The sequence below is a fragment of the Neovison vison genome, chromosome 4, assembly GCF_020171115.1.
Source record: "Neovison vison isolate M4711 chromosome 4, ASM_NN_V1, whole genome shotgun sequence".
In the NCBI taxonomy this organism is placed as follows: Eukaryota; Metazoa; Chordata; class Mammalia; order Carnivora; family Mustelidae; genus Neogale; species Neogale vison.
The window spans coordinates 217,524,707-217,549,420 of NC_058094.1; the positions used below are offsets into that span (position 1 = coordinate 217,524,707).

At 40.8% G+C, this 24,714-nt stretch overlaps 1 protein-coding gene across 1 annotated transcript in view; it reads right to left on the reverse strand.

Annotated features, from left to right (window-relative positions):
• The window catches only part of KDM7A (lysine demethylase 7A), an 85,564-nt gene that overhangs the window by 10,676 nt on the left and 50,174 nt on the right, over window positions 1–24,714 (reverse strand). Inside the window, exons 7-17 of the mRNA XM_044246704.1 lie at window positions 23,683–23,845; window positions 20,025–20,112; window positions 18,697–18,803; window positions 15,470–15,561; window positions 13,128–13,217; window positions 5,347–5,556; window positions 3,760–3,884; window positions 3,397–3,551; window positions 2,058–2,155; window positions 1,382–1,530; window positions 1,034–1,242 (exon numbers count right to left, since the gene is read on the reverse strand). Of these exons, the coding sequence (XP_044102639.1) occupies window positions 1,034–1,242; window positions 1,382–1,530; window positions 2,058–2,155; window positions 3,397–3,551; window positions 3,760–3,884; window positions 5,347–5,556; window positions 13,128–13,217; window positions 15,470–15,561; window positions 18,697–18,803; window positions 20,025–20,112; window positions 23,683–23,845 (1,486 nt within the window). The remainder of the gene's footprint in view (window positions 1–1,033; window positions 1,243–1,381; window positions 1,531–2,057; window positions 2,156–3,396; window positions 3,552–3,759; window positions 3,885–5,346; window positions 5,557–13,127; window positions 13,218–15,469; window positions 15,562–18,696; window positions 18,804–20,024; window positions 20,113–23,682; window positions 23,846–24,714) is intronic.

A 24,714-nucleotide genomic window follows, 5' to 3' on the forward strand; every position in this document is an offset into this window, starting at 1 on the left:
AAATGCAATATACTCTCTCTAAAACTGGTATATTTTTCCATATAGAATAAAGGCATATGTTTGCCTGAATTCTGCAGTATTTTCTCAGAAGCCTTCTTTTCAAGTGAGGACCAAAGAAATTACAGGGAGAAAGAATGGTGTGTACAGACAGACAGACCTTGACCTGAATTTGAGTTTATCCATAATGCCTGGATTTTTAGTCAAGTTATTTAATCTCTCTAAACCTCTGTTTCCTCTTACTCAATAAGTCAAGGTTTTGAGATCAGACAGTCCTCCATTCCAATTCCAACACCAGTGGATAATAGCTATCTACGTAAGTACAGGCAAGTTCAATTAACTTGACTAAGTCTTGTTTCTACCTGTAAAAGTCTTATTCCATACACCAAAATGTGGTTTTAAGAATTAAGTGAAATGGATGTCAGGTGGCTCGTATACAATCCACACAAGCAGGTGGGAATGAACACGATTTCTGCAGCAAGCATCTCTGCATCTTCCTCCCCATCCTCCTCAGACTTTCCGGCAACAAAATTTCCCCCAAAGGCACAGAGAAGAAAACACTACATGGCCATCACTGGTGTTATCACTGAGTCTTCTCTTTCCCAATAATTCTTTTTCAAGTAGGAGAGAGAATGTCCTCAACCAGAAACAGATCAAAACTTGTTTTCCCTCCCACAAAAGGAAAGAGGATTGATGGTTCAAGCCTAGCGGACCACGTAACATGTCTCCACACTCCTTCCACTCAGAACGGCTTACGAAAGGGAACAAGTACTAAGTGTCTTGCAACAGCAGTGGTAGGATTATGCCAGTGAACACGATTCTCCAGACATTAATTTACATTTTGAGTTCTTATAACTTGCATCTTTTATCTGTCAACTTTATGTATTTTTTTGGCCAATATGCTTAATGCCATTTCCAACTACTGATGTGCAATTAACAGTTCTTACTCATACTGTCTAACCTCAACTAGGATGGGGAGCTATGACGTTGGGGGTCCTATGTTACTTTTTAGAGACGGATCATTTATGTTTCTTACCACATTCCACTGGCTTATCACAGCGATACACCTGTCGAGCCTCCTGGTTACTGCTGTGGCAGCTGCCGGGATCCTGGAGACAGTCTCCTTCGCCATTGCAGTCTGTGCTTTGTATCTGCCTCTGTAAACACGCGGAGTAGTGCAACCCTGCCATCGACAACATCCCCTGAATAGCTTCTTCCTCTGTGCTCGTCGAGGTAGGACATTCCCTAAAGAAAAGGTAAACAGAAGGACAAGAGCTTTTTTCTTCTTCTGGCATCTTTGGTAAGAGTTAAAATGAAAAAAAAAAATGTTTTCATACTGCTTACATTACAATGTAGTAAGGCCACTAACCGTTGGTAAGCCTACCTTTTAATTGGAATTTCACTTCTAGAGGGCTTCTGGCCCTTCTGAAGGAAGTTCCTCATCACAGTAGAGTCCTCCTTGAAGTTTGATGTTATTTCTTGTTTTTTTTCATCACCTGAACTTTCAGACTCTTCAGTGGTAAAATTATTTTTCTGAGATAATAATTAAATGGAAGCAAATCTATATAAGAAATCTGATTAAGTCTCTACTAACTAAAAACACTGTATCAGTCCAGACAAAGTTAGAAATTTAATTATTATGTAATTATTTCTGTATTTCTATGACAGTTAAAACCTCTAGTAATTGGGGTATATAATTCCTTAGTAAAAAACATATAGTAGCAGTTGTCTTTAAAGTCAAATGAAATATATTCTAGGAGAAATGTGAGAAACGTAAAAACATCCACCCTTTCTAAAGCCAGACAAAAGCTATGTTTATCAGATGTCAACAGTCACATGACGGGTGTTTGTGTGTGTGTGTGTGTGTGTGTGTGTGTGCGCGCGCGCACTTTTGTGTGTGTGTAATTACCATTACAGGGAAGACCTTGTGCCCCAAAGGTCATGGAGACAGGCTTTGGGAAAAGCTGTCACTTATTCCCCTCCCTGCCCCCCGCAGGTGAAGGAAAGGTGGGGTCATCTTCCCATCAAGCAATGCGCAGGTCTCGGGGGTGTGGGCATACCAGTGCAGTGCAGTCAGGTCCAGAGTCTTCTGAATCAGAAATATCAGAATATTCTGATGATCGATTCCTGAGTTCCGGTTTCACACTTGTAAAAAACCCTGCGAAGACAAAGGAAGAGAGAAAAAGAGAAAGTCAGTGGAAGCTCATGAACAGGGTAGGACCTAAAGTCCGACCGGCTTCGGCGCGGGTCTCGACTGCCCCGGCTCTGTCCATTTCCACTGCTTTCCTCTTCTTCATTCCTTTCTTCCCCCGAAGACTTTTCTCCCAAATTGACCAAGATACAGACTGAACTGTACTCTTAAAACGTTTGTGGCATTTACTGAACAAGATGATACATTCCTCATTTGCGTGGAAATTTTCTATTTCTTTCCAGAAAAAAACCTCCAACACTGAAATTGGCTACAAGATGCTTTTCACTTTCCCTCTTGCATTTTTTCCTCCTAACAGAAAACAAAAAGATAACTCTCCTAAACCTCAAAAGCACTCAAGCAGACAGTGAATTCAACAAGCTTACAAACCAGGCTTGATCACTGCCCTTCTCTCCCACGTGGCACTGCCAAGTAACAACTGTTTGGTAAGTCCAGTGATGAGCAGCCTTTCCCCCGGCACGTGACACATGCAGGGTCACCAACTACAGCAATACCAGATTTACTTAGAATTAGCTCGAACCGTGGTATTCAACACAGATGAAACGTTCATTTTTCTTGTCAAGTTATCAAGGTATTTAACCACTTTTTAACATAGAAGGGTATATAAGGAGGCCCTGAAAAATGCTAAGAAATTAAGACTTCACTCGAAGAACAATCTCAAGGAGGAGGTATTACTGTTTGTCACACTAACAATAACCAATTAGTAACCAAGCAGAGGTCTTCCTGTCAACAGGCAGTCAAACAGAACAGTACCTGATTACTAACAGCTTCAGGGAGCTAATTCCATGTGTCTCCTAATGCTGAAAACCATATACATGTTCACTAACATTATGTATGCAACTATTAAACTTCTGACTATTTTATTATTTCGAGTAGAGGCCCATAAAATGCACAAGCTTTCATGTGACTCTTGAAACAATTGTCACCTGACAAGGGTGTCACTGACCAGCACAAACCCTCGTCACTAAAAACACCTTCCCTGGGCATGACACGTCACGTGGCATTCACATTCGCATCTCCCCGATGGACAAACTACTCAGAAATACTTCTGATTTCTCAGGAGAGTATTAGGGACACAACAATTTTCAGTCCTACTACAAACTTCAGAACTTTAAAATTAGCGCATGACTTTACGTATTCTTACACGGGTAGTAAGCCGATCTTTCAAACGACCATTAACACAAACATACTGTTAAGTGGTTTCTCGGACTCTTCATTCTCCACCCCTTCTATTCCTGAACTCTCTTCCATCTTCATTTTTGCCTTTTTCGTCCTTCTCTTGTCCTCCTCATTTTCGCTGTCCACTGTATAAAGACTTGGATCGGCGAAGGGTTGTCTCTCATCCCTGCACAGCGAGGGGACAACAATCACGTCACAAAACAGCGCGACCCTGCAGCCGAACAGCCTACCCTCCCCCGTCACGTCCAGTCGCAGACGAGCACTGAGACCCTCGACTCGTAAGCGGGATGTGCACTGGTGGGGACTAGGGGTCAAATGAGCAGAGGGAATCCACAAAAGCTCATCTGTGTGACACTGTGATTGACTTTACGTACTTAATTATCCTTCCGTTGGTCAGCAGTAACCGTAGATCATTATCCTTTGCCCTCCATTCAGGTACCGTGGAAGATGGCTGGAGATGTTTGTTAAATTTTCCATTCAGTTTAGAGCTCAAGACATCCTTAAAGTATAAAAACAGAACTGAACTTACCATGTGCCCTCAGATACACCTGCCCCACTAGAGGAAGGAACCCAGGACAGTGCCGCCTCCCACCTCAACCTCACACCCCAAACCGTGCAGTGTCTGCGGCACCAACACTAAGTGGTTCCTAAAACCACAGCCTGAATGTGGCTCCTCTTTCTGCCTGGGCACCACCAGTAAAACACATTCTGTAAAGCAGAATGTAAAATTCACAACAAGTAAATTCAAAGACATTTCACTCTTGCGGAGAGCTGAAAAGCTGGAGCAGCAGCGCCCGGATGTGTTTCAGTTCTCTCCTTGCTCCTGCCTGCTGAAGCACTAGGGGCTCGGTCCTTCCTGGTCCTCCTATCCTTGACCTAATCCCCCGTCCTTCCCAGGAGGCCCGGTCAGCAGCTCACAGATCACCACCTGCTGTCACCAGGAACAAAGGCCACCGTGTGGCATAAAAGCACAGCCATAGCTGGTTTTGAAAAAGGAGGGTTTCTTTTTTGTGGAAATGTTTTTCTTTAATAACAAAGAGAACCTTCTCCCAGATACTAAGGATTAAAGAGGTTCAGAACAACAAAAGCTTAAAACAATATCAATACAATTATTTAAACGTAAAGTCTTTTAAGTTATAATTTCTATAGAATTTCTTCAAATATTTTAATTCGGAAACACTTCTATCTTCTTCGTTTTAAGTTAGGCCTGTTCTTTACTCAGGATGTGAAATGAGGCTGTTATGTCTCATCACAAACTCACTACCATGTTTTACAAAGGCCCTGCCCCTTACCCCTTTGTCCACTAAGCCAGCATTTCCCAAATTTGAATGGGTTTCTTCTAACAGTCTCCCAGCCCAGTAGCTGCTCGTGCAGGTACTGCTGGGGAAGGAACAGGTTCTCCTCACTTGCTCGTCCCTCAGTTTCCTCCAAGTTCTGTATCCACCTGACTTCTTCCAGTATTTGTCAGCTCAAATGCCGCCACCCAAGAGGCTCCCTGGCGGCCCCAGCTAAGGGAGCCAGCCACAGCCCAGCCCCTTTACTCTCCCTCCCTCTACTGTCTTGGCTTCCTCTGTAGTACGTATTATCTGAAATTATGTTATTTTAGTATATGTCTGGTCTCCCATTCTTCCAACAGGAGCTGGAATGGAAGCTACACAATGGTAAAGACTTAAGTTTTGCTCACTCTGGTAATTTCCCCAGAGCCTAGAAGAGCGTAGGGTAGCTGGTAAACTCTCAATAAAACATGTCTGCAAAGAAAATGAGATCTACTCAGCCTACTACATGGATGCTCGGAAACCTGAAGCCTGTTCCCTGTTCCTGGACATCTGTACTGCTGGACCCCACAATGCGAAGCAAAGATTAGAAAACAAACAATGCCAGACTATTTTTTTTAACTATCCCTTTAAAAACTTTCAGGAACAACCAAGTCTCTTTCTATAACCATGTGTCATAATACTTGCCTCTTCCCATGGACACATCTCTAACCTTCTGAGGACCTCCCTTGTATGGAGCTCTAGGATGTCTAGGTTAGAAGGAGTTCGGACATTATGATCTCGAAGTTTCCTCATCTTTCGTCGGGAATGATATGGGGAAGTTGCTTCGTTTGAGGATCGTGAAACTGGACACACAGTAGAAATTCCCTGAGATTTAACTGGTTTGCCATTTTCCTCCTTTAAGAATTAAATTCAGAGTGTTTTTATGACAAGGCCAGATATATACCTGACTCAATAATCATCCATAAAAATACTTTAAAAAACAAAAACCATTCAAATAAATAACGAAGACCAAATCATAACACTCGTAAGATTCAACATAAGCTTTGCTGAGACCTTTATCCCCTTCTCTCCCCCCACATAATACACTGTGAACATATTTCTTTGATTTTAAATAGCATTTTTAAAAGCTGAGTAAGTATTCTACCATATAGATACAGCCAAATGTATTGACCTGATACTTACTGGTAGTTATTATAGGCTGCTTCCAGTTCTTTCCTATGATGGACACTCTTTCACATATGTATTTGCATAAATCAGTAATTGCTTTTTAAACCAAAGTCACCAATCTATGTAGTTTTAAAAATTAACTCTATAAATATATCATGAAAACCAGTGGTATACTCTTCCCCATTCCTGATTCCCATTCTCCAGAGCCAACTACTTGCAAGTTTTCTTTTATTATATGGACATATACCTAATTTCATGGCACATATCAGGTATTATATACATAACCTACCATTTAACATTGTGAGGTGTACAGGTCAGTGGCACTGAGGACATTTCACACTGCTATGCAACCACACACCACGATCCATCTCCAGAACTTTCTAATCCTTCCAAACCTAAACTCTGTGCCCATTATACAGTAACTCCCATTCCTCCTCACCACCAGCCCCTGGTAACCTTCTACTTTCTCTCTCTATGAATTTGACTCTTCTAGGAACTTCATATAAGTGGAATCCACAATAGTTATACCTTTGTGGCTGGCTTATTGCACTTAATGTAGTATCTTAAAGGTTCATCCAACTTAAGCTACACACCAAAATTCAAGGTTAACTATTTACCCAAATGTAAAGGCTTCCAGGAAGGAAAAAAAAAAAAAAAAGTATCTTTTGAGACATCCCTCCTGGACAGGAATGCCAGCTAAAGTACCAAATGCACAGCTAAATCTGAATTTCAGACAAAGAACAAATATGGAGTCATCCTCCTGATCCAGCCCGGACTGGCTGTACTCCTGGCCTGCACAGGTCATCGAAAACCCCTCCTGCCCCGCCTACACTCCACCACTTAAAACCGCAACCCCCACCGCCATCTCTGGCTCTCACACCCTATCTCATCCCCCTTCTAAATTTTTCTTTGCAGCATGTGTCAATTTCCGATACACTGAAGTATTCAGGGCTAGCCTCTTCCTACTCAGCTCCATGAGGGCAGGGCCTGTTTTCTTCACTGCTCTCTCCCCATCTGGGTATTTCATATTTGTTGGAAGAATTCCAGAGCTCCTCTTTTGGCCTATGTCCTCTCTTTGAGAACAGCACGCCCTCTAAGAGCTTCCTGAAAAGGGGTCCATGGGAGGTAATTTTGTTGAGATCTTGCCTCTTTGACATCTTTAAGATTTCATTTATTTGAGAGAGAGAGAGCAAGAGACAGTGAGCCCACAGGGAGAAGTAGGCTCCCTACTGAACAGGAACCCCTACATGAGGCTTGACCCCAGGGTATACTCTGTTACATGTATTCTAAAATGTAACCACTATGTGCCCCCCAATAGGACTTTTCTCACACACTGTACTGGGCATTCTGTAGGGAAGATGTGTCCTTGAATTCTAAAACATTTTCTTTGATTATTCCTGATTATCTTCTCCTTGTTTTCTATGTTCTCTCTTTCTGGGGTGCCTGGGTGGCTCAGTGGGTTAAAGGCCCTGCCTTCGGCTCAGGTCATGATCCCAGGGTCCTGGGATTGAGCTGCCCAGCAGAGAGCCTGCTCCCCTTTCTTTCTGCCTGCCTCTCTGACTACTTGTGATCTCAGTCTGTCAAATTAAAAAAAAAAAAAAAAAATCCATGTTCTCTCTTTCTGTTCTTCCTAATATTTGATGGTGATTATGTAAAATGACCTTCAAATTTTTCTGTCCTATTTTAGTCTTTTTTTTTTTTACCTTTATGAGAGATTTTCCCAACTTTATCTTCCAATGATTTTACTAAAAAATGAAAAAGAGAGAAAGGAGTTTTTTGGGGTTTTTTGTTTTTTAAGATTTTATTTATTTATCTGTCAGAGAGAGAGCGCACAAGCTGGGAGGAGAGGGGCAGAGGCAGGGAGAAGCAGGCTCCCCGCGGAGCAGGGATCCCGATGCAGGGCTTGATCCCTGGACCCCGGGATCATGACTTGAGCCAAAGGCAGTCGATTAACCAACTGAGCCACCCAGGCTTCCCTAGATTTTGTTTCTATTATATTTTTAATTTCCAAGAACCCCTTTTCTTTCTTCTATGAATGTTCCTTTGTTACAGCCGCCTGTTCTTTTTTCATGGAGGCAATATTTATATATTCTTTTCTCTCAAGGATATCAATTATATTTGGGTTTTGGGCTAAAGAACTTATTTATTTCCTTCAAATCCTTCCCCCCCCCTTCTTTATTTTTGGTCTCTGTCTTCAAAACTCTTCTTGGCTCTCTATGCATTTTAAAATATAAAGCATTAAAAAGCTAACTATTTCAAGAAATGGTGGGGTAAGAGAACTAGATAAACATATCGGAGGAAAATAATGCCTTAAATTTACTTTATGCTACACATAAAAATTCAAGATTAGCTATTTACCCAAATGTAAAGGCTTCCGGGAAGGAAAAAAAAAAAAGTATCTTTAATCCTTGGGGTGGGCAAAGATTTCTTAGAGAGGACACTAAAAAATACTAATTATAAGTAAGAAAACAAATTTCTAAATTGGACTTCCTCAAAATTAAAATTTTCTGCTCAGAAAAAGGTACCACTAAGATAATGAAAAGATAAGCCACAGGCTATGGGTAAATATTTACAATGTTCATCATATATGAATGCATACATGCCAAATGACAAAGAACTTGTGTCTAAGATACGTAATGAACTCCTACAAATCAATAAAAACAACATAATTTCTTAAATGGGCAAAAACTTTAAACAGGTGCCTCATAGGAAAAGATAGAAATAGCCAAGGCACAAGAAGGGTGCTCAACATCTTTCGTCTTCAGGAAAACGCACATTAACAGCGTATGAAATAGCATTTCATACTTTCTAGAAAAGCAAAGATTAAAGAGAAAGAAAACACCAAACACTAGCAAGAATACAGAACAACGACAACTCCTACACCTTAATGGGGACAGTGGTGCAACCATTTTGGCAAACTGTTTGGCAGATTCTTATAAAGTGGAAATTCACTTACAACTTGATAACTCTATTCCCAGGTACTTAATCCCCGCAAAATGAAAACATGTATTTGCTACCAAAAAAATACAAGGTTGTTTATAACAGGTTTTTTTTTTTTTTAATGATTTTATTTATTTGACAGAGAGAGAAACAGCGAGAGCAGGAACACAAGCAAGGAGAGTGGGAGAGGCAGAAGCAGGCTTCCCGCCAAGCAAGGAGCCTGACACGGGGCTCCATCCCAGGACCCTGGGACCATGACCTGAGCCAAAAGCAGATATTTAACAACAGAACCACCCAGGCGCCCTGTTTGTAACAGTTTTATTCATAGCGGCCACATCTGTGTATGACCCAAATATCCATCAACAGGAGAAGGGAAAACAAATTATGGTATAGTCATTCAATGGAATACCACCAGCAGCAAAAAAAAGAACTACTGGCAGATGCAACAACACAGACAAATCTCAAAAGCATGATGTCGAAAGAAGCCAGACACAAAGCTAGGATATGCTGCATGACTGCCTTTATTTGAAATTCAAAAACAGGCGAACTAATCTGCAATGAGAACCACAGAGGTTTGAACCGCGGCAGCTTACGGTAGTCAGACTGCCTAGAAGGGGGAGAAAAGATGTTCTGGGGTGACAAAAATGATTTATAGGTCTCAGTGGCAGTATTCGTTACACAAGCGTCTACTGAGTTTTTTCATCAAAACTCAAACTGTACTTTTATGATCTGTGCATTTCACTGCATGGAAAAAGAGAAAAGCTAACTGGGAGCTCTGTGTGAGTAGGGCTTTGTCAACTGGTGGGTTTCACTGTAGGAAGCCGCTTGGGTTGCTCCATCAGAAGGTTTCAAATGGTCACGATCACTGGATCTTCTTGGCCTTACAGGTATAGGCCAGGGTGCCAGTGTTCGGAGAGTCAAGTGGAAAAAGAATCACTCACTATGCAGACTGCCACTTAATCCTCTTGTTTTCAGCATGGTACCTATGTCCCTCAGCAGGGTTCAGTGTCCTGAAATCCAGTGTCAAGTTCAACCTCTCAAACAACTAAACCTCTAGAGTTTTCAGCATGTGTTAAGACAGGGATCTGGAGATCAACTCGTTCCTTAAACAGACCTATAATCAAACCTGTTCTCAATCCCACCTCCACTCTTATATTCAGAGGGTCGTAGCATCCCTAATTCCTGGCTTTTTGTAGGTTCTCCTGTACAAGTAAGACCTGTCTCTGGGCTTCTCCCTCTACCCACATAGATTTTGGCTCTCTCTAGCGTGCTAAATCAGTGATCACTTGTATATTTGCTTTCCAGCCTCCAAAACTGTGCGGAGTTCATCTCTATTATTTTCTGTCTTCAGGAATATCATTTTTATTCTTTTCTTTTAAAGATTTTATTTATTTGATACAGAGAGAAGGGCGCCTGAGTGGCTCAGCTGGTTAAGCAACTCCCTTCGGCTCAGGTCATGATCCTGGAATCCTGGGGGTCAAGTCCCGCATCGGGCTCCCTGCTCAGCGGAAATGTGCTTCTCCCTCTGACCTCTCCCCTCTCATGCTCCCTCTCTCTCATTCTCTCTCTCTCTCAAATAAAGAAATAAAATCTCTAAAATAACACAAAACAAAAACATACTTGATACAGAGAGAGAGAGAGCAAGCACAAGCAGGGGGAGTAGCAGGCAGAGAGAAAGAGAGAAGCAGACTCCCCGCTGAGCAGGGAGCCTAATGTGGGGCTCCATCCCAGGACCCCGGGACCATGGTCTGAGCCAAAGGCAGATGCTTTACTGACTGAGCCACCCAGGTGCCCTAAGGAATATCTTTTTTATTCTTTTACTATCATTTTAGTACCAAGAGGTGAGAGCAGTAAGTAGGTATGGTTAATCTACCAAGTTTAATTAGGATGCTGTTATTTTATTAAAGGGAAAATGCTCAATTTCGGGATATGCCATGTAAAAAGCACAAACTACTTTATACTTCCTGAACAGCAGGACAAGAATATAGAATTTTATCTCTGCCCGTTAGATAAATGATCATATGAAATCATAAATTATTTGGCAAAATGTGGCTGAATACTTTTTCACCTACTGAATACTTTTTCACATAGTTTGATGAAGGGGTCTTGGGAGAAGTGAAGCAAAGAAATTTATCTGCATGAGGAGAAAAGGTGGGAGAAAAAGAAAATAAAGTGGCACAATGGTAAAAGGAGAACCAAACTAAGAGAGGCAAGCAGCCTTGACACTAGGCCAGACATACATTTTTCATATTTTTATCGGATTGGCATTTCTGTTTCTTCTTTAGTTTCTTTGCATATTTTTTTACAGCCATTTTGCTGCCTTCTCAACACTCCCATTTAGAAAAAAAAAATAAACACTTTGTTGGAGGGGCACCTGGGTGGCTCAGTGGGTTAAGCCTCTGCCTTCGGCTCAGGTCATGGTCTCAGGGTCCTGGGATCGAGCCCCGCTTCGGGTGGCTCTCTGCTCAGCAGCGAGCCTGTTTCCCCCTCTCTCTCTGCCTGCCTCTCCGCCTACTTGTGATCTCTCTCTGTCAAATAAATAAATAAAATCTTAAAAAGAAAAAAAAAACCAAAACCAAAAACAACACCCCACTTTGTTGGCTACTTTTGCCCAATTATTCTTGCAGGTATAACTCAACAATTTAAATTTGTAAAGTTAATTTAGAATTGAGGTATTTTTAAAATGACATTTATTCAACTATTATTTCACTTCCCTTAGTAAAGATTTATAGTTTTTTTCATACAGACCCACATCTTTCTTATTGAGTTTATTCTTGGTTTTGGTTATCATATGAGATTTATATTTATTTATACATCTATATATATACTTAAGATTACATATGTGACTTTTGATTTAAAAATCTATTTATATGCAATTACTACCACTCTTTTTTTTTTTTTTTAAAGATTTTATTTAGGGACGCCTGGGTGGCGCAGTTGGTTGGACGACTGACTTCAGCTCAGGGCGTGATCCTGGAGTCCCGGGATCGAGTCCCACATCGGGCTCCCAGCTCCATGGGGAGTCTGCTTCGCTCTCTGACCTTCTCCTCGCTCATGCTCTCTCTCACACTCTCTCTCTCTCAAATAAATAAATAAAATCTTTAAAAAAAATAAAAAAATAAAAAAAAATAAAAAAAAAATAAAAAAAATTAAAGATTTTATTTATTTGACAGAGAGAGAGAAATCACAAGTAGGCAGAGAGGGAGGCAGAGAGAGAGGGGGGAGGAAGCAGGCTCCCCGCAGAGCAGAGAGCCCAATGCGGGGCTCGATCCCAGGACCGGGATCATGACCTGAGCCGAAGGCAGAGGTTCCAACCTCTGAGCCACCCAGGCGCCCCAACTACCACTCTTAAAAATAAAAAATATTGGGACGCCTGGGTGGCTCAGTTGGTTAAGCAGCTGCCTTCGGCTCAGGTCATGATCCCAGTATCCTGGAATCGAGTCCCACATCGGGCTCCTTGCTCGGCAGGGAGCCTGCTTCTCCCTCTGCCTCTGCCTGCCACTCTGTCTGCCTGTGCTCGCGCTCTCTCTCTCCCTCTCTCTCTAACAAATAAATAAATAAAATCTTTTTAAAAAAAAAAAGAAAATATTTTTCTGCCATGTCTGAACACACTGAAAATTAGATGAAATATTTTATCAAAGGATACTAAATGCAGCAGTTCATTATTTCTTACATGTATACCTCTTTCCATTCCCCAAATACAGCCCTAATCTAAGCTGTTAAATTACCAGTTAGCCTCCATTCCTGCACTTAATTTCCTTTCAGTTCAAGCTAGATACTAACAGAACCACCTTCCTGAAGAATTCCTTTAATTGAAATCTCCTTTAATACCCAGAATAGTTCCTAATTAATAAATTAAAACACCTAACCTCAGATTTTATGGGCTTTTATCAAGGGGCATGTACATAATCAAGTTGTTCTAATACTTCAGTCAAGGGGGTCTCCTTGCCGCACACCACTAACAGAATCCCACTTTCCAAACCAGTTCCAGCTGGCTCTACTCACCCCACCTTACATTTCTTTCTTCCTCTATTTACTTAACACATATTCATCTCTGCCAAACAGAAATGAATGGGATCTGAAATTTTGTGTATGCTCTATTTCTTATTCTTGGAGGAAGCTAAAGAAGCTGAAGTGACTGGTAACTGCTTTCTTATTACCTCATTAGGATACAGTCCTCTAAATTTCTCTGTAGGACTTTGGAAGCCTGAAAATCTCAGATTCCTTCCAAAAATGCAGCTCATTCTATTTCACCTAAGAGTATAAGGGCTTTTGAATGTTTGTAATGTAATGGTAGAGCCATTTGCTTCTCAAAGCAGACAGTAACCAGGCATTTAGATGACCGTTTCTACTCTTACCTCTATTGCTCGAATTACTTTTGAAAGTTCTTTAATAAGATGTCCAGGTCTGACATTGTCTGGGATCTCAAAAGCATGTTCAGATACAAGCTGTATTTGGATTAACAAAGATAAGACAACCAAAGTTATTTACACTATAATAGATAAAAATTATTTACTAAACAAATTTTGAATTCTCTAGATTTTATAGACAAAGAAAAACACTAGTAAGCCAGGTATCAGAGTTTATGTAGTTGGTACAATACTCTTTAAGGAGATTCTTATTAACTTACCAAATCCTCTCAGCTTGCATTAGAGATGGACTGTCTCCCAGTGAATTCTGCATTATACTGAGATGTAACACTGTACTCTATCCCTCAAAGCCTATTGGGACTCTTAACTACTATTATAATTAGTAAGGTAACTAATTAAGCCCAACATTTAATTCATAATACATAAGGATTTACAAGTGGGAACACAGGCACTAAAAAATGATCCTATTTCCTATGGCAGGTCTAATTTTTAATAAATTTTTGTAAACTTTTTTTCTTTCACTAGGAAGAAGATCCCATCCATAGGACAGAGGAATCGGTGAGTTACCATACCTATCCAAATGCAAACTACTGTCATTATTTCTTATGTCTAGTTCTAAATATTAACCTCTGTATCTAAGAACATTTTAATTTTTTAGATGCATTCAATACGCTAGTTTTTACTTTTGCTTTATATCTTCTCCTTGGTTTTAGCAGAATCTGTTAAAACAAACTAGTAACAACGTAAGTGCTAACTTATGTGCCGGGCAAGTAAGTGCCAGTCAAGATTCTCTACTGTTCTATACTGCTAAGCACTAAGCACTTTCTGAGCATTAACTCAATAAGCCTTTCAACAACAATGTGACAGAGATACTACTATTAGTCTCATTTTACAATTATGAACTTGTAAATTTCACAGGACTGAAAGCACAGAGGTTCGCTAGTTTACTGGCAGCACAGCTGAGATTTGAATCCAAACATCTGACTCCAGAGCCCATGTCCTTGAGCTCTACGCTGAGCGGCATGCCTCTCACCAGGCCACAAGGTGAACAGAGAGTTAAATGCAAATATCATGCTTTTAAAAGAGCACTTCAAATGTCATGAATTAACAGTATTTATCACGGATGAATTTACTGTGCATCAAAATCACCTACAAAGTTTGTTAAAGACAGAGGCTCAGACCCTACCACCAAACTAGTCAGTGTCTCCCAGGGAAGATCCAGGGAGTTTATTTTTTAAAAGACTCTGACAAACACAAGTTTGAAAACAACTTATCTAAAGCCTTCAGCAGATAACAAATTTTACAGTTTTTGCAACATGTATTTCGTTATTATCTTGTTAAACAGTTCTGTAATCTACTTATGCCTTTACTCCTCATCTACATGATGACCTCTCTGACACTCAAAGACTTGATATTTATTTTCCTGATTGCTTCCACAGTGCCCCGCTCTAATGGCTACATACTAGCAATGATAATACAGTGAAAGAAGTAAAAAGTTACTGGGAAGGTAACCTATTAATAACTGTCTCCAGTATCTCTTAAGAGCAGGATTTTTATTTCAAGTGGATGTTCAACAAATTAGTATGGAAATATATTCTCATCAGTTTGCGTATCTATCACTTATTAAAGAGTTGCATGTAAAGTTCCCTGGTCTTCAAGAGCTCATAAACCTAGTGAAGGGGACAGGAATATATTACTTTACAGATACTTTTAAGTCCACTGGCATAAGAAACGTGCTAAATAAGCAGAAGGGAAGGACACACGGATTCCAAATGGGGACCTGGGATGACCTCTTGGAGGTAGTAGGATTCAAATGCTAACTTCACATTTAGTGAAAATGAAAGCTCCTGCTTGCACTTTGACCTTCCTTTTCCTTCATTTTTATGAAAAGTCTAGTGCATGGAAAGGCATATGGGTTTTGCAGTCACAGAGACTGAGCGTTAGTCTGAGGTCCTCCACAAGATTCTGGGCAAGTTCCACAGAATTATTTGAGCCTCAGCTTCTCCATAGTAAAATGGGGATAACAAGAGCAGATGCAAGCTTAAAGTTATTTATTATCCTATATTTACATGTTCATTTCCCAGTCAATATCCTAAATATATTTGAATTACTTTCTTTTCCAGATTAAAGAAATACTTTATTCTAATAATATGAACATAAGCCAGCACATTTGTATATACCATACAATAAAATGGAGGCTGTACCAAAAGCATGATTTCCATTCCCTCGACTGCTACCACTCACGTGCTGCCAAAGCAGCATAAGGACGCTTGTTTTCAATCTTGCCACAGAAATAATTAACAATTATTTCTCCAAAGAAAACGACTTACTTCTTTCTTCATCCATAACTTTAAAGCAGCATGCAGTGCTTTCACTCCCTGTACTAGGTAAGTTTGAGGCTGGAAACCATCTTCTCTCAGTTCTGTGGGAATGGAAGTGGGTGGGGGAAAGGAGTTAGAGGGCTCCCAAGGTAACACGGTTAGCGTCAGCTGCCGAGTCACCAACTGCCAAACTGTGTAACTGCCGAATGCCCAGAGGGGAAAACAGTGAAATAAAAAGCAAGAAAGAAAAAGAAAAGAAACGACATTAAATGTAGTTGTACTGAAGGCTCCAAGTAAAAGGGAGCTCACCGACAGTCTGAGCAACAGACAAGTCGTGGAACAATGTCAGTATGGACCTACTCACATGAACTCTAACAATGGAAACGATTAAACTCCTTCATCATCTGTGACACAGGCGATAAAACTGAAGAAAAGGATTACCACGAAACTCTTCAGAAGGGAAGGAGGAGGAGGGTGCAATGGGAAAAAATGGATGTTTCTAAGGCACTGGCAAGACTGAGCCAGTGGTACAGGCGACCCAGGTGAGCCTGTAATTAATATTCAAACTGTTAGAACCGTGTATGTGCGTATACCGTGTGCGGTCCATACAGTCAGCTACAAGGCGGGACATAGCTCACAAATGTAAAGGTAAACACACCACACACACATACATCTTTTCTGGGTCTTTAAAATTATCTGAAACTCACACAAAATGTATCAGATGTGGTCTAACATTCAGGGAAGCCGAAGCAAAAACAAAAGGTTTCACTTCTGTCCAATGGCTGATTTACTTACATATGTCCAAAACTAGTTCACTGTTTTGTTATTACTGACCCTAAATGCAGTTAAGTTTCATACTATCTCCTTCCATTTACTCAATCATGGAAGTCTTACAACAGTCTGAGAGCTGGCAAATACTGGGCCACAATGGAAGGCTAAAAGATCAGGGATGAGAGAACATAATGTGGCATGGTAAGACCACCATCCCTGCTTCCAGGCTGAATGCCTAGGACGATGGCAGTTGGTACAACGGTGATTTTTCCCCAGCCTTAGCGGGACTGGAATGACTCACTAGTATTGCCAGGTCTCCTATCCTGTATTGATCCAGCTGATGAACAAAAATATGTTAAAACCTGGCCTTCCAATATCCTTTTACAGTAATCTTCTTTAGCTGTTGATGTATAGGGTCACGTTTTCAATTAGACCTCAATATTTCTAAACTCTCAATAGCCTAGAACAAAGGCTAAATCATTGTTCTAAGATTAAGCACTTTGCTATTTGTGGCTGCAAGAGGAACAGCCAGATTTCACCTTTCAGATAAATTCTTAATTTGTCCTAAAGAGGTGATTGATGAACCCCTCCTGGACATTAGGAAAAACCATCACTTGAGGGGTGGGTATATGTTAGTGAGAAAGAAAAGATGGAAAAAGGCTCTGCACTTCCTTTTTTTTTTTTTTTTCTTTAAAGATTTTATTTATTTGACAAAGAGGACACAACGAGAGAGGGAACACTAGCAGGGGAGTAGGAGACAGAGAAGCAGGCTCCCTGCTGAGTCTGAGCCCACCCAGGAGCCCCAGCCCTGAAATGAGTACTAACTGCCATTCTCCTATCTGGAGGGTTCAGTAACTGGGTTTTATTTCCAAAACACAAGGACATTTATACATGTTTTTGGAAGTATTTGTAAGTGTTCCTATTTTTCTAGGCTTCTACTTGTAGAGGAGACTGAAAACTTTACTGCCCAGTACCCCAATGGAAACTACACACGGCAACACTATGTGTGGTCCCCTGGAGATTCCTGCAACCAAGACACCAAGACACGCTCACTGAGCACAGGTGCCTCAGCCTTGCCAATACCCGAAAACACTGAGTGAGTCAGGGGCTGAGGGTAAGAGCGCATTTCTGGAGAGAGACTGGTCTTGTGCAGGAAGCAGCCAATCCCCTTCATCCACAGGCTCCTTCCTCTGCCCTCTCTCCCTCTCTCTCTCTGCACCATTTAAGACACTGATCTCTATCTGTACTGCTCCAAGGTATGGGATGGGGCCCTACGGCTTTTCCCAAGGAGAGTGAGGTTGTTTTCTGTTTTTGCTGTTTGAGGAAAAAATCATAAGTGCCTTTTATCATTAATTCTGTACATGTTACCCTGGGAAGTAAGTTACTGATTGTTCTCATTTTACCTTTTCTTCCTGTGTAACTTTTAAATGGGGGGAAAAAACCCCTATGTTTAGAACAGACTTTACTATAATCTGTTTCTATCTGTTCTTCTGAGAATTCATTACAATAATAGCACTATCTGCAAACTGACAAGAAAAGTCAGACAACACAAAAACACCATGAACTCTATTCTCACAGGCACAAGGGAAAAAATGGTCAGAAGTAGATGTGACAATCCAGCCTCCAGCTTGACTGCTCAAAGATTATTAAACCAAAGATAAAACACCAAAATCTGAAATTCTGCAGGAAAAAAGGTAGCTAAATTTAAATAAAAGAATGTCCTGGGCGCCTGGGTGGCTCAGTCAGTTAAGCGTCTACCCTTGGCTCAGGTCATGATCTCAGGGTCCTGGGATTGAGTCCCACACTGGGCTCCCTGCTCAGCGGAGAGCTTGCTTCTCCCTCTCCTTCTACCCCTCCTACCTGCTTGTGTTCTCTCTCCTTCTCAAATAAATAAAATCTTTCAAACATTAAAAATTAAAAAAAAAGGAATGTCCCCTGCCCCAACCATCTTCTTCAACAGACTCATAGTCTGACCTTCAGCTGGGTTGCGCTAACAGGTGCCTCGGACCAGCCAGCATCACAGTCCTAACAGTAATGGCTCAGGCACTCCCTGGTTCTCTCAGGACATGAAAAATACCCTCGATTTTTAAAAACAAATGTTTAGGAACACACATGACATATGGGACATAACAGTCCCATAGCTTGAACTGTACTTTTGTGAGGGAAGCACGTTTACATGCCTGACACTGTGTGCAGGGTACTAGAGTCCAAGGGGAAATGAACATTTTCCAGCACTTCTGTGTTGCTCTGATGCAGCTCTTCATAGATCTGATTTTTAAGGCTATGGGCTAGACACTAATGTGCTAGAAAGTTTCTTGGCAGGGGGAAATCATGCATTTTAAAAAACAAAACAGGGGCAATAGCTACACCATAATAATAAAAAAAAAGGGCTTTTTTCATGAAAGCCAGTGGCTTTTCATGAATTTACAAACATCATGCATCATAATGTACAGATTATGAATTACCTTTCAAGGTTTCCAGCAAATTTTTGGCTACAAACCAACATATGGCTTCAAAGAAAGGGAATTTGAAAAGATCTGGTGTTTTTAGCCTTTTTTCCATCTCGTAACACCTAAAGAAAATTTGAAGAAACTTATTAATATTAGCATTTCCAAGTTAAACGGAGGCAACCAACTTAAGGATAATAAAACAAGCAGGCCACAATACGTAAGGCCAATCAAGTAGTGTGTATCACCTAACACCACCACACTTGAACAAGAATGAACCAGCTCGGACCTTAACAAATCGGACAGTATACTGAAGATTTATACTGGGGTCTTCCCAAAGATCAGAACCCTGGGATCTGCGTCGTAGTTTTAGCAAAAGGAACGTTATAAGGGTTCCACCGTAACAAATAAAACAGCATGTGTAGAAAACAGCTCCCTATGTTAGCACCACAACACCCACTCGGAGTTTTCTTTAGGCTCTGCTACACCCGGCGTTGGTCACAGAGAGAAGACAGGATCCACAGCCTGCCAGTGTTCTGCGCCTGTGGGAGTCCTGGCAGCAGTCCCCATAGCCAGCAGTCATCTTTCCCCCAGGGACACTCCAGGTAGAGAAACAAGATTCACATCTGATGCGTGTGGGAGGTGCCCCCACTTCGAGCTTCATGGCGCTATTTCTCACAGTATCTCCACAGACACAGAGCTCCCAGCATTCCCCCTGGGCACGCCAGGTTACAAGAGTCACCACATTCAGGAAAGCCCAACGACATGGCTTCTGCCTGGGCATCTCTAGTTCTCCCGATCCTGATGCAGTTAATTAATCAGAAATCATTTTACCTTAAGCCATGTAGCTTGGTAACATTCTACTCTCTTCAGACCACCAGAGGAGCAGAGTTACCCAAAAGTCAGTCTCAGACAGAAGGGGAAACAGCTGTTAATCCTTTACCCACAGCAAACTAAAGCAGGTGTTCCGACAGCAGTCCTGACTTAGGATGACTTACCCCCGCACCATGTCACACCTGAGTCCGGCTGGATTTGGTTCATTCCCCTAACTATAAAAACAGGCAAACGATAGAGCCCACATTTTGTAAAATTTTGAAATTCAGGGTTACATTTCGTATCAAACTGAATAAATGACTCTTTCTGTTTTTAGGGTTGAAATGCATCAAGGAGTCGTCCTGACAAAATTTTATAATACATTTGGTTTAAAGGTCCTTCATAATTCCTCAGGGCCTACCTCCATAAGAATGCAACTAAAATACATTGCTGAATTAGTTTTTCTAGAACTTTAGAAATAATATCTTATTTAAGAAAAGACAAAAGATCCGTTAAATACTGATGACACAAACCTGAGCTGCATGCCAATGTTAAGGTTGTGCAGAAAGTTCCCCCCAAAAGCCATACAGTCCTGAGATGTGAGCACAGCATGAATCCACCCTGGAACAGTTAAAATGCGCATCAGTGAGTTTTCAATATTTAAACCAAACAAATGTGATATCTACCTGTGAAATAAGAAACTCAAAATATCAACATCAGTCTCCTTCCTACTCCGCCAGAGCTCAAGAAGCTGATGCTGATTATTATCTGTAGACACATTCATTCAAGTATTTATGAAGAACCAAACACATGCCAGACTCTGCTGACTTTGAGGAAACAAATACATTGATCCAATCAGACAAAATCATGGTACAGGATAGGTGATGGGTTTTGTGGTTTGTTGCTGTTTTAGTTTTTTAGCTTACAAACGTAATCCAACTTCTCGTTGAAGATGTTACTCTGATAGGAGTCAAATGTGGTAAGAATGAGGTGAGCACATTGCCATTACAGGGACACAGGCCAGGTCAAGCCCCTCCCCTCTTCATCAGCGCCGTCCTGAGGCAAGCAGTGCCCTGAGGGCCTAAGCAAGGAGCAAGAGCGGGACTCGAGGGGAGACCTGGCACTAAGAAGAAAAAGGTAGATCACCCACAGTTCATTGTGAGGGGTTACGGGTCCTAAAGTACAAACGGTGGCAATTAAAATGATGTCTTATTTCCCCATAAATATGTCTTCAAAGTAAGAATTATTTCTAAGAGGTGATGCCTAACTTTTGGGGAAAAAAAAAAAAATCCACAGGCTGAACATAAAGCTTTCGTGCAAATGTATAAATACACACATATGTTTGCGTGTAAAAATTAATTATTAAAACAGACCCCATATTCTTTATATTTTTCATTTTTTGATCCCTCTTGGGCTGTGGCACACATGAAAAAAATTCCTTTAAAGACCGACTTTCAAGGGGTGCCATTTGTATGCTTAAAAGCACAAAGCCTTCAGCTTCACCCTGAAATCACAAATGAAAAATTTTTGTCAGCTACAAATCCTGTAGATCAGTGGTTCTCTATAGCACAGAAGCAGCGCTGCCTGTATAGGATGTTTTGGAAAGTCTGAAGGACTTGCTTTGATTGTCCATGATGAAGAGGCATTAGTGTCACTGCCTGAGCGAGAGCCAGGGAAGCAACACGCAGGCCACTCCACATAGTAAGAAAGTTGTGCACTACTCAGGGCTCTCTGCTGGGCATTCACACAGGCACAAAATCTTTCATTAACGGTCTAAGTCAAGAAGCTGTAAGTCCATCATATATGTAAGCAAAGTATTTTTTGCACAGTTTTGGCCCAATTTTCTGAAAAAACAACAGTTCCTATGGCAGTGGTTTTCTAGATGGGGTCTCCAGCCCAGCAGCATCAGCCAGTAACTGGGAACCTTTAGAAATGCAATTCCCAGCACCACCCCCAAAGCCTCTCAGATCTACTGAATCAGAACTGCTGGGGATAAAGCCCAGCAATCCATGTTTTAATAAGTCCTCCAGGTGATTCTAATGCTCAATGACATTTGAGAACCAATAATCTACATGAATGCTCTAGAACTTGAGTTGCCAATCATACACCTGTATGAGCAGGCACATTTTAAAATAGTATTTTATTATGAATTGTTTTTGAGTTTCTTCTTTCTGTTCTAGTTAGATCATTACATCAATTTGGGGAGAAACAACTGGTATAGGAGTTTATATCATGAATGAATTTGAATCCAAGATTTTGAAGGGAGCATTAACAAAAGATTTGTTACAAAAGGGAGCCCTGGGAAAAGGATTTAAGAGAGAAGCTGAGCCCATGCACAATAAAAATATTGATACTTATCTAGATTTATAAATTCTGGTGGTTCTAGACATTCATTCATTCATTTATTCAGTACATATTTATTATTACATACACCAGAGGCAGACAAGAGAGCAAGACCTGTGGCAACAAATCCCCGTGAACTCTGCAGCCATTAAGGTCACCCAAATCAGAAAAACATTAATTCTCAAAACCAGTGGCTGGATGAGTCCACACCCTGCATTCAGTCAATCTCAAAGTGACATGCCTGATAACCTATACTTGAGGCGATAGCTAAGGCTGGTGTTCAGTTCCTTCCCAGGGTCCCTCAAAATATACCAACTGCCTCCAGTGTCCCAGGGCAGCAGCCCAGATTCTTAGAGCAGGATCGGCCTCTGATAGCAATGTAGAGCCGAACAGTTAAAACTGAAAGCATGTCAACAAAATTTTAAAATTTTGTGCAAAGGACATTACAAAGAACATATAAACAAAGTGCAAAGATAAGCCCCAGAACAGGAGAGTTACTTGTAGGTCATATATCTGAATATATCTAGATCATGTATCTGGTATACGGAATATATCAAGAACACTTACAACTCAACAATAAAAAGACAAATAACCCAACTTAAAAACGGACGAAGAATTTGAATAGACATTTCTCCAAAGACAGATACACAAATAGCCAAGAAGCACAAGAAAAAAAGTTCAGCATCATTATTCATTAAGGAAATGCAAATCAAAACCACAGCAGGATACCTTCACTTCACATCTACTAGAACGGTCAAAGTGAAAAAGATAATTACAGTGTTGGTAAAGATGTGGAGAAACTGGAACATGTGTACATTGCTGGTGGGAATGTAAAGTGGTGAAACCATATGGAAGAGTTTAGCAGGTCCTCAAAAAGCTAAACATCATAAATGCTACGGCCCCACCATTTCATTACTAGGTGTATATATATAAAACCACAAAAACTTCTACAAAAATTTTCAATGCATCACTATTCATAATAGCCAATGTCTATCAACTGATGAATGGATAAACAAAATGAGGTCTATCCATAATAGTGGAGTATCATTTGGCCATAAAAAATAACGAAGCACTGACACGTGATACAACATGGAGGAGCCCAGTGCACATTAAGCCAGCTAAAAGAAGCTAGATACAAAAGGCCACGTATTCCATATGTTATACACGAAATATCCAGAATAGGCAAATCCACAGAGACAGAAAGTACATGAAGTGGTTGCCAGGGACTCAGGGGAGAAGAACGCCTATTAACTGGTATGGGTTTGTTTTTGAGGTGACAAAATGTTCTGGAAGTGGTATGGGTGCACAACTTTGGTAATCTACCAAAACCCACTGCCATGTACACTGTGAAAGGATAAATATTACGGTATATGAATTTTTAAAAAGATTATTTATTTATTTATATTTATGTATTTATTTGTATGTATCAGAGAGAGAGAGAGAGAGAGCACAAGCAGGTAAAGTGACAGGCAGAGGCAGAGAGAGAAGCAGGGTCCCCGCTGAGCAAGGAGCCTGATGCGGGACTAGATCCCAGGACTGAGGGATCATGACCTGAGGCGAAGGCAGCGGCTTAACCGACTGAGCCACCCAGGTATCCCGGTATCTGCATTTTATCTGAATAAAAATTAAAATGAAGGCAAATGACAGAAAACACAATTCCAAAACAGGTTCTAATTGCAAGAAAAGCCCTCTAAGGGACAAAGCAGTGAAAAGTCCAAGGTCAGAATTATCTCTCAGGCCACACAAAGCTATTTTCTAACCGTGTTAAAGCCAGAGCTTCCAATAAAATGCCGACTCTGTTCAACTGAGCATCAACTATGGGGGGAGGGGATGGGATGAAAGCCTTACCTGTAGGAACAAATAAAGTATGTCCCTGCTTTACCACACATTTGTAGCATTTATCCACCTTATCTCCAAAGAACACCTCACTCTGGGTCACAGATGAACTCCAAGACTCATAGAGTGCCAAGTTTTCATCTGTTGGCTTTATCAAATAGAAAATCTTCTCACCCTAGAAGGAAGTAATCACACTATTTTTGAAAAAAAAAAAAGCCACTCTTAGGATGGCCCACATGGATGCGATTTCCCAATATAATGATCTGAATCAAATTAGATAATTATTGAATTTTTTTAGGCTCAAGAGGGCATCTTTCACAAATCTGATCAATAATCACTGCCCTTAATAAGCATCTTCACAAAAGCTAAAGCTCCCCCTCCAAAACACGACCAGGGGTCAATAAAGCTGGGTTGGAGAAACAGTTACAAGAGAGGAGAGTAAACAATCATAAATACCTCACTGATCTCATTTTCAAGGTATGGAAGTAAACGCATGTTAATGGGCCCAGGTCACAGAGTCATCTCTGCAACTTTGCCCTTGCCCCTAAGATCTAGGACTATTTTTTTCAAAGACTGGTAAATAAACTTCCTTTGATCAACTAGCCCCTGCCTTCTCACGGAGAAGAGAAGAGGTTCAGGAGCTCAAGGACACAGAGTCGAGTACAGTCTAGAGCGCTGCTGAAGCATGGGCACTGTACACAGATCTGGTTCTAGATCAGCCCTGTCCAACACAGCTTTGTGTGATGATGGAAATGTCTTCTATCTGCACTATACATTAATCATAAGCCACATGTGATTACTCAGCACTTGAAATGTCACTAGTGTAAAGAAGGAACTGAATTTTAAATTATATTTAATTAAAATTGTTTAAATTTAGCTACATGTGGCCAGTGGCTACCGTATAGTCCAATTCTAGATAAAGCAAGGTGAATATAAGCTGCCAAGAAGAATTAGGTGTTTTTTTTCATGGGCATTTCTGACTCATTCAACTAGCTGTCCTGGCCTACCCTTAAAATCAGAAGCAAGTATTACTGTAATTATGCT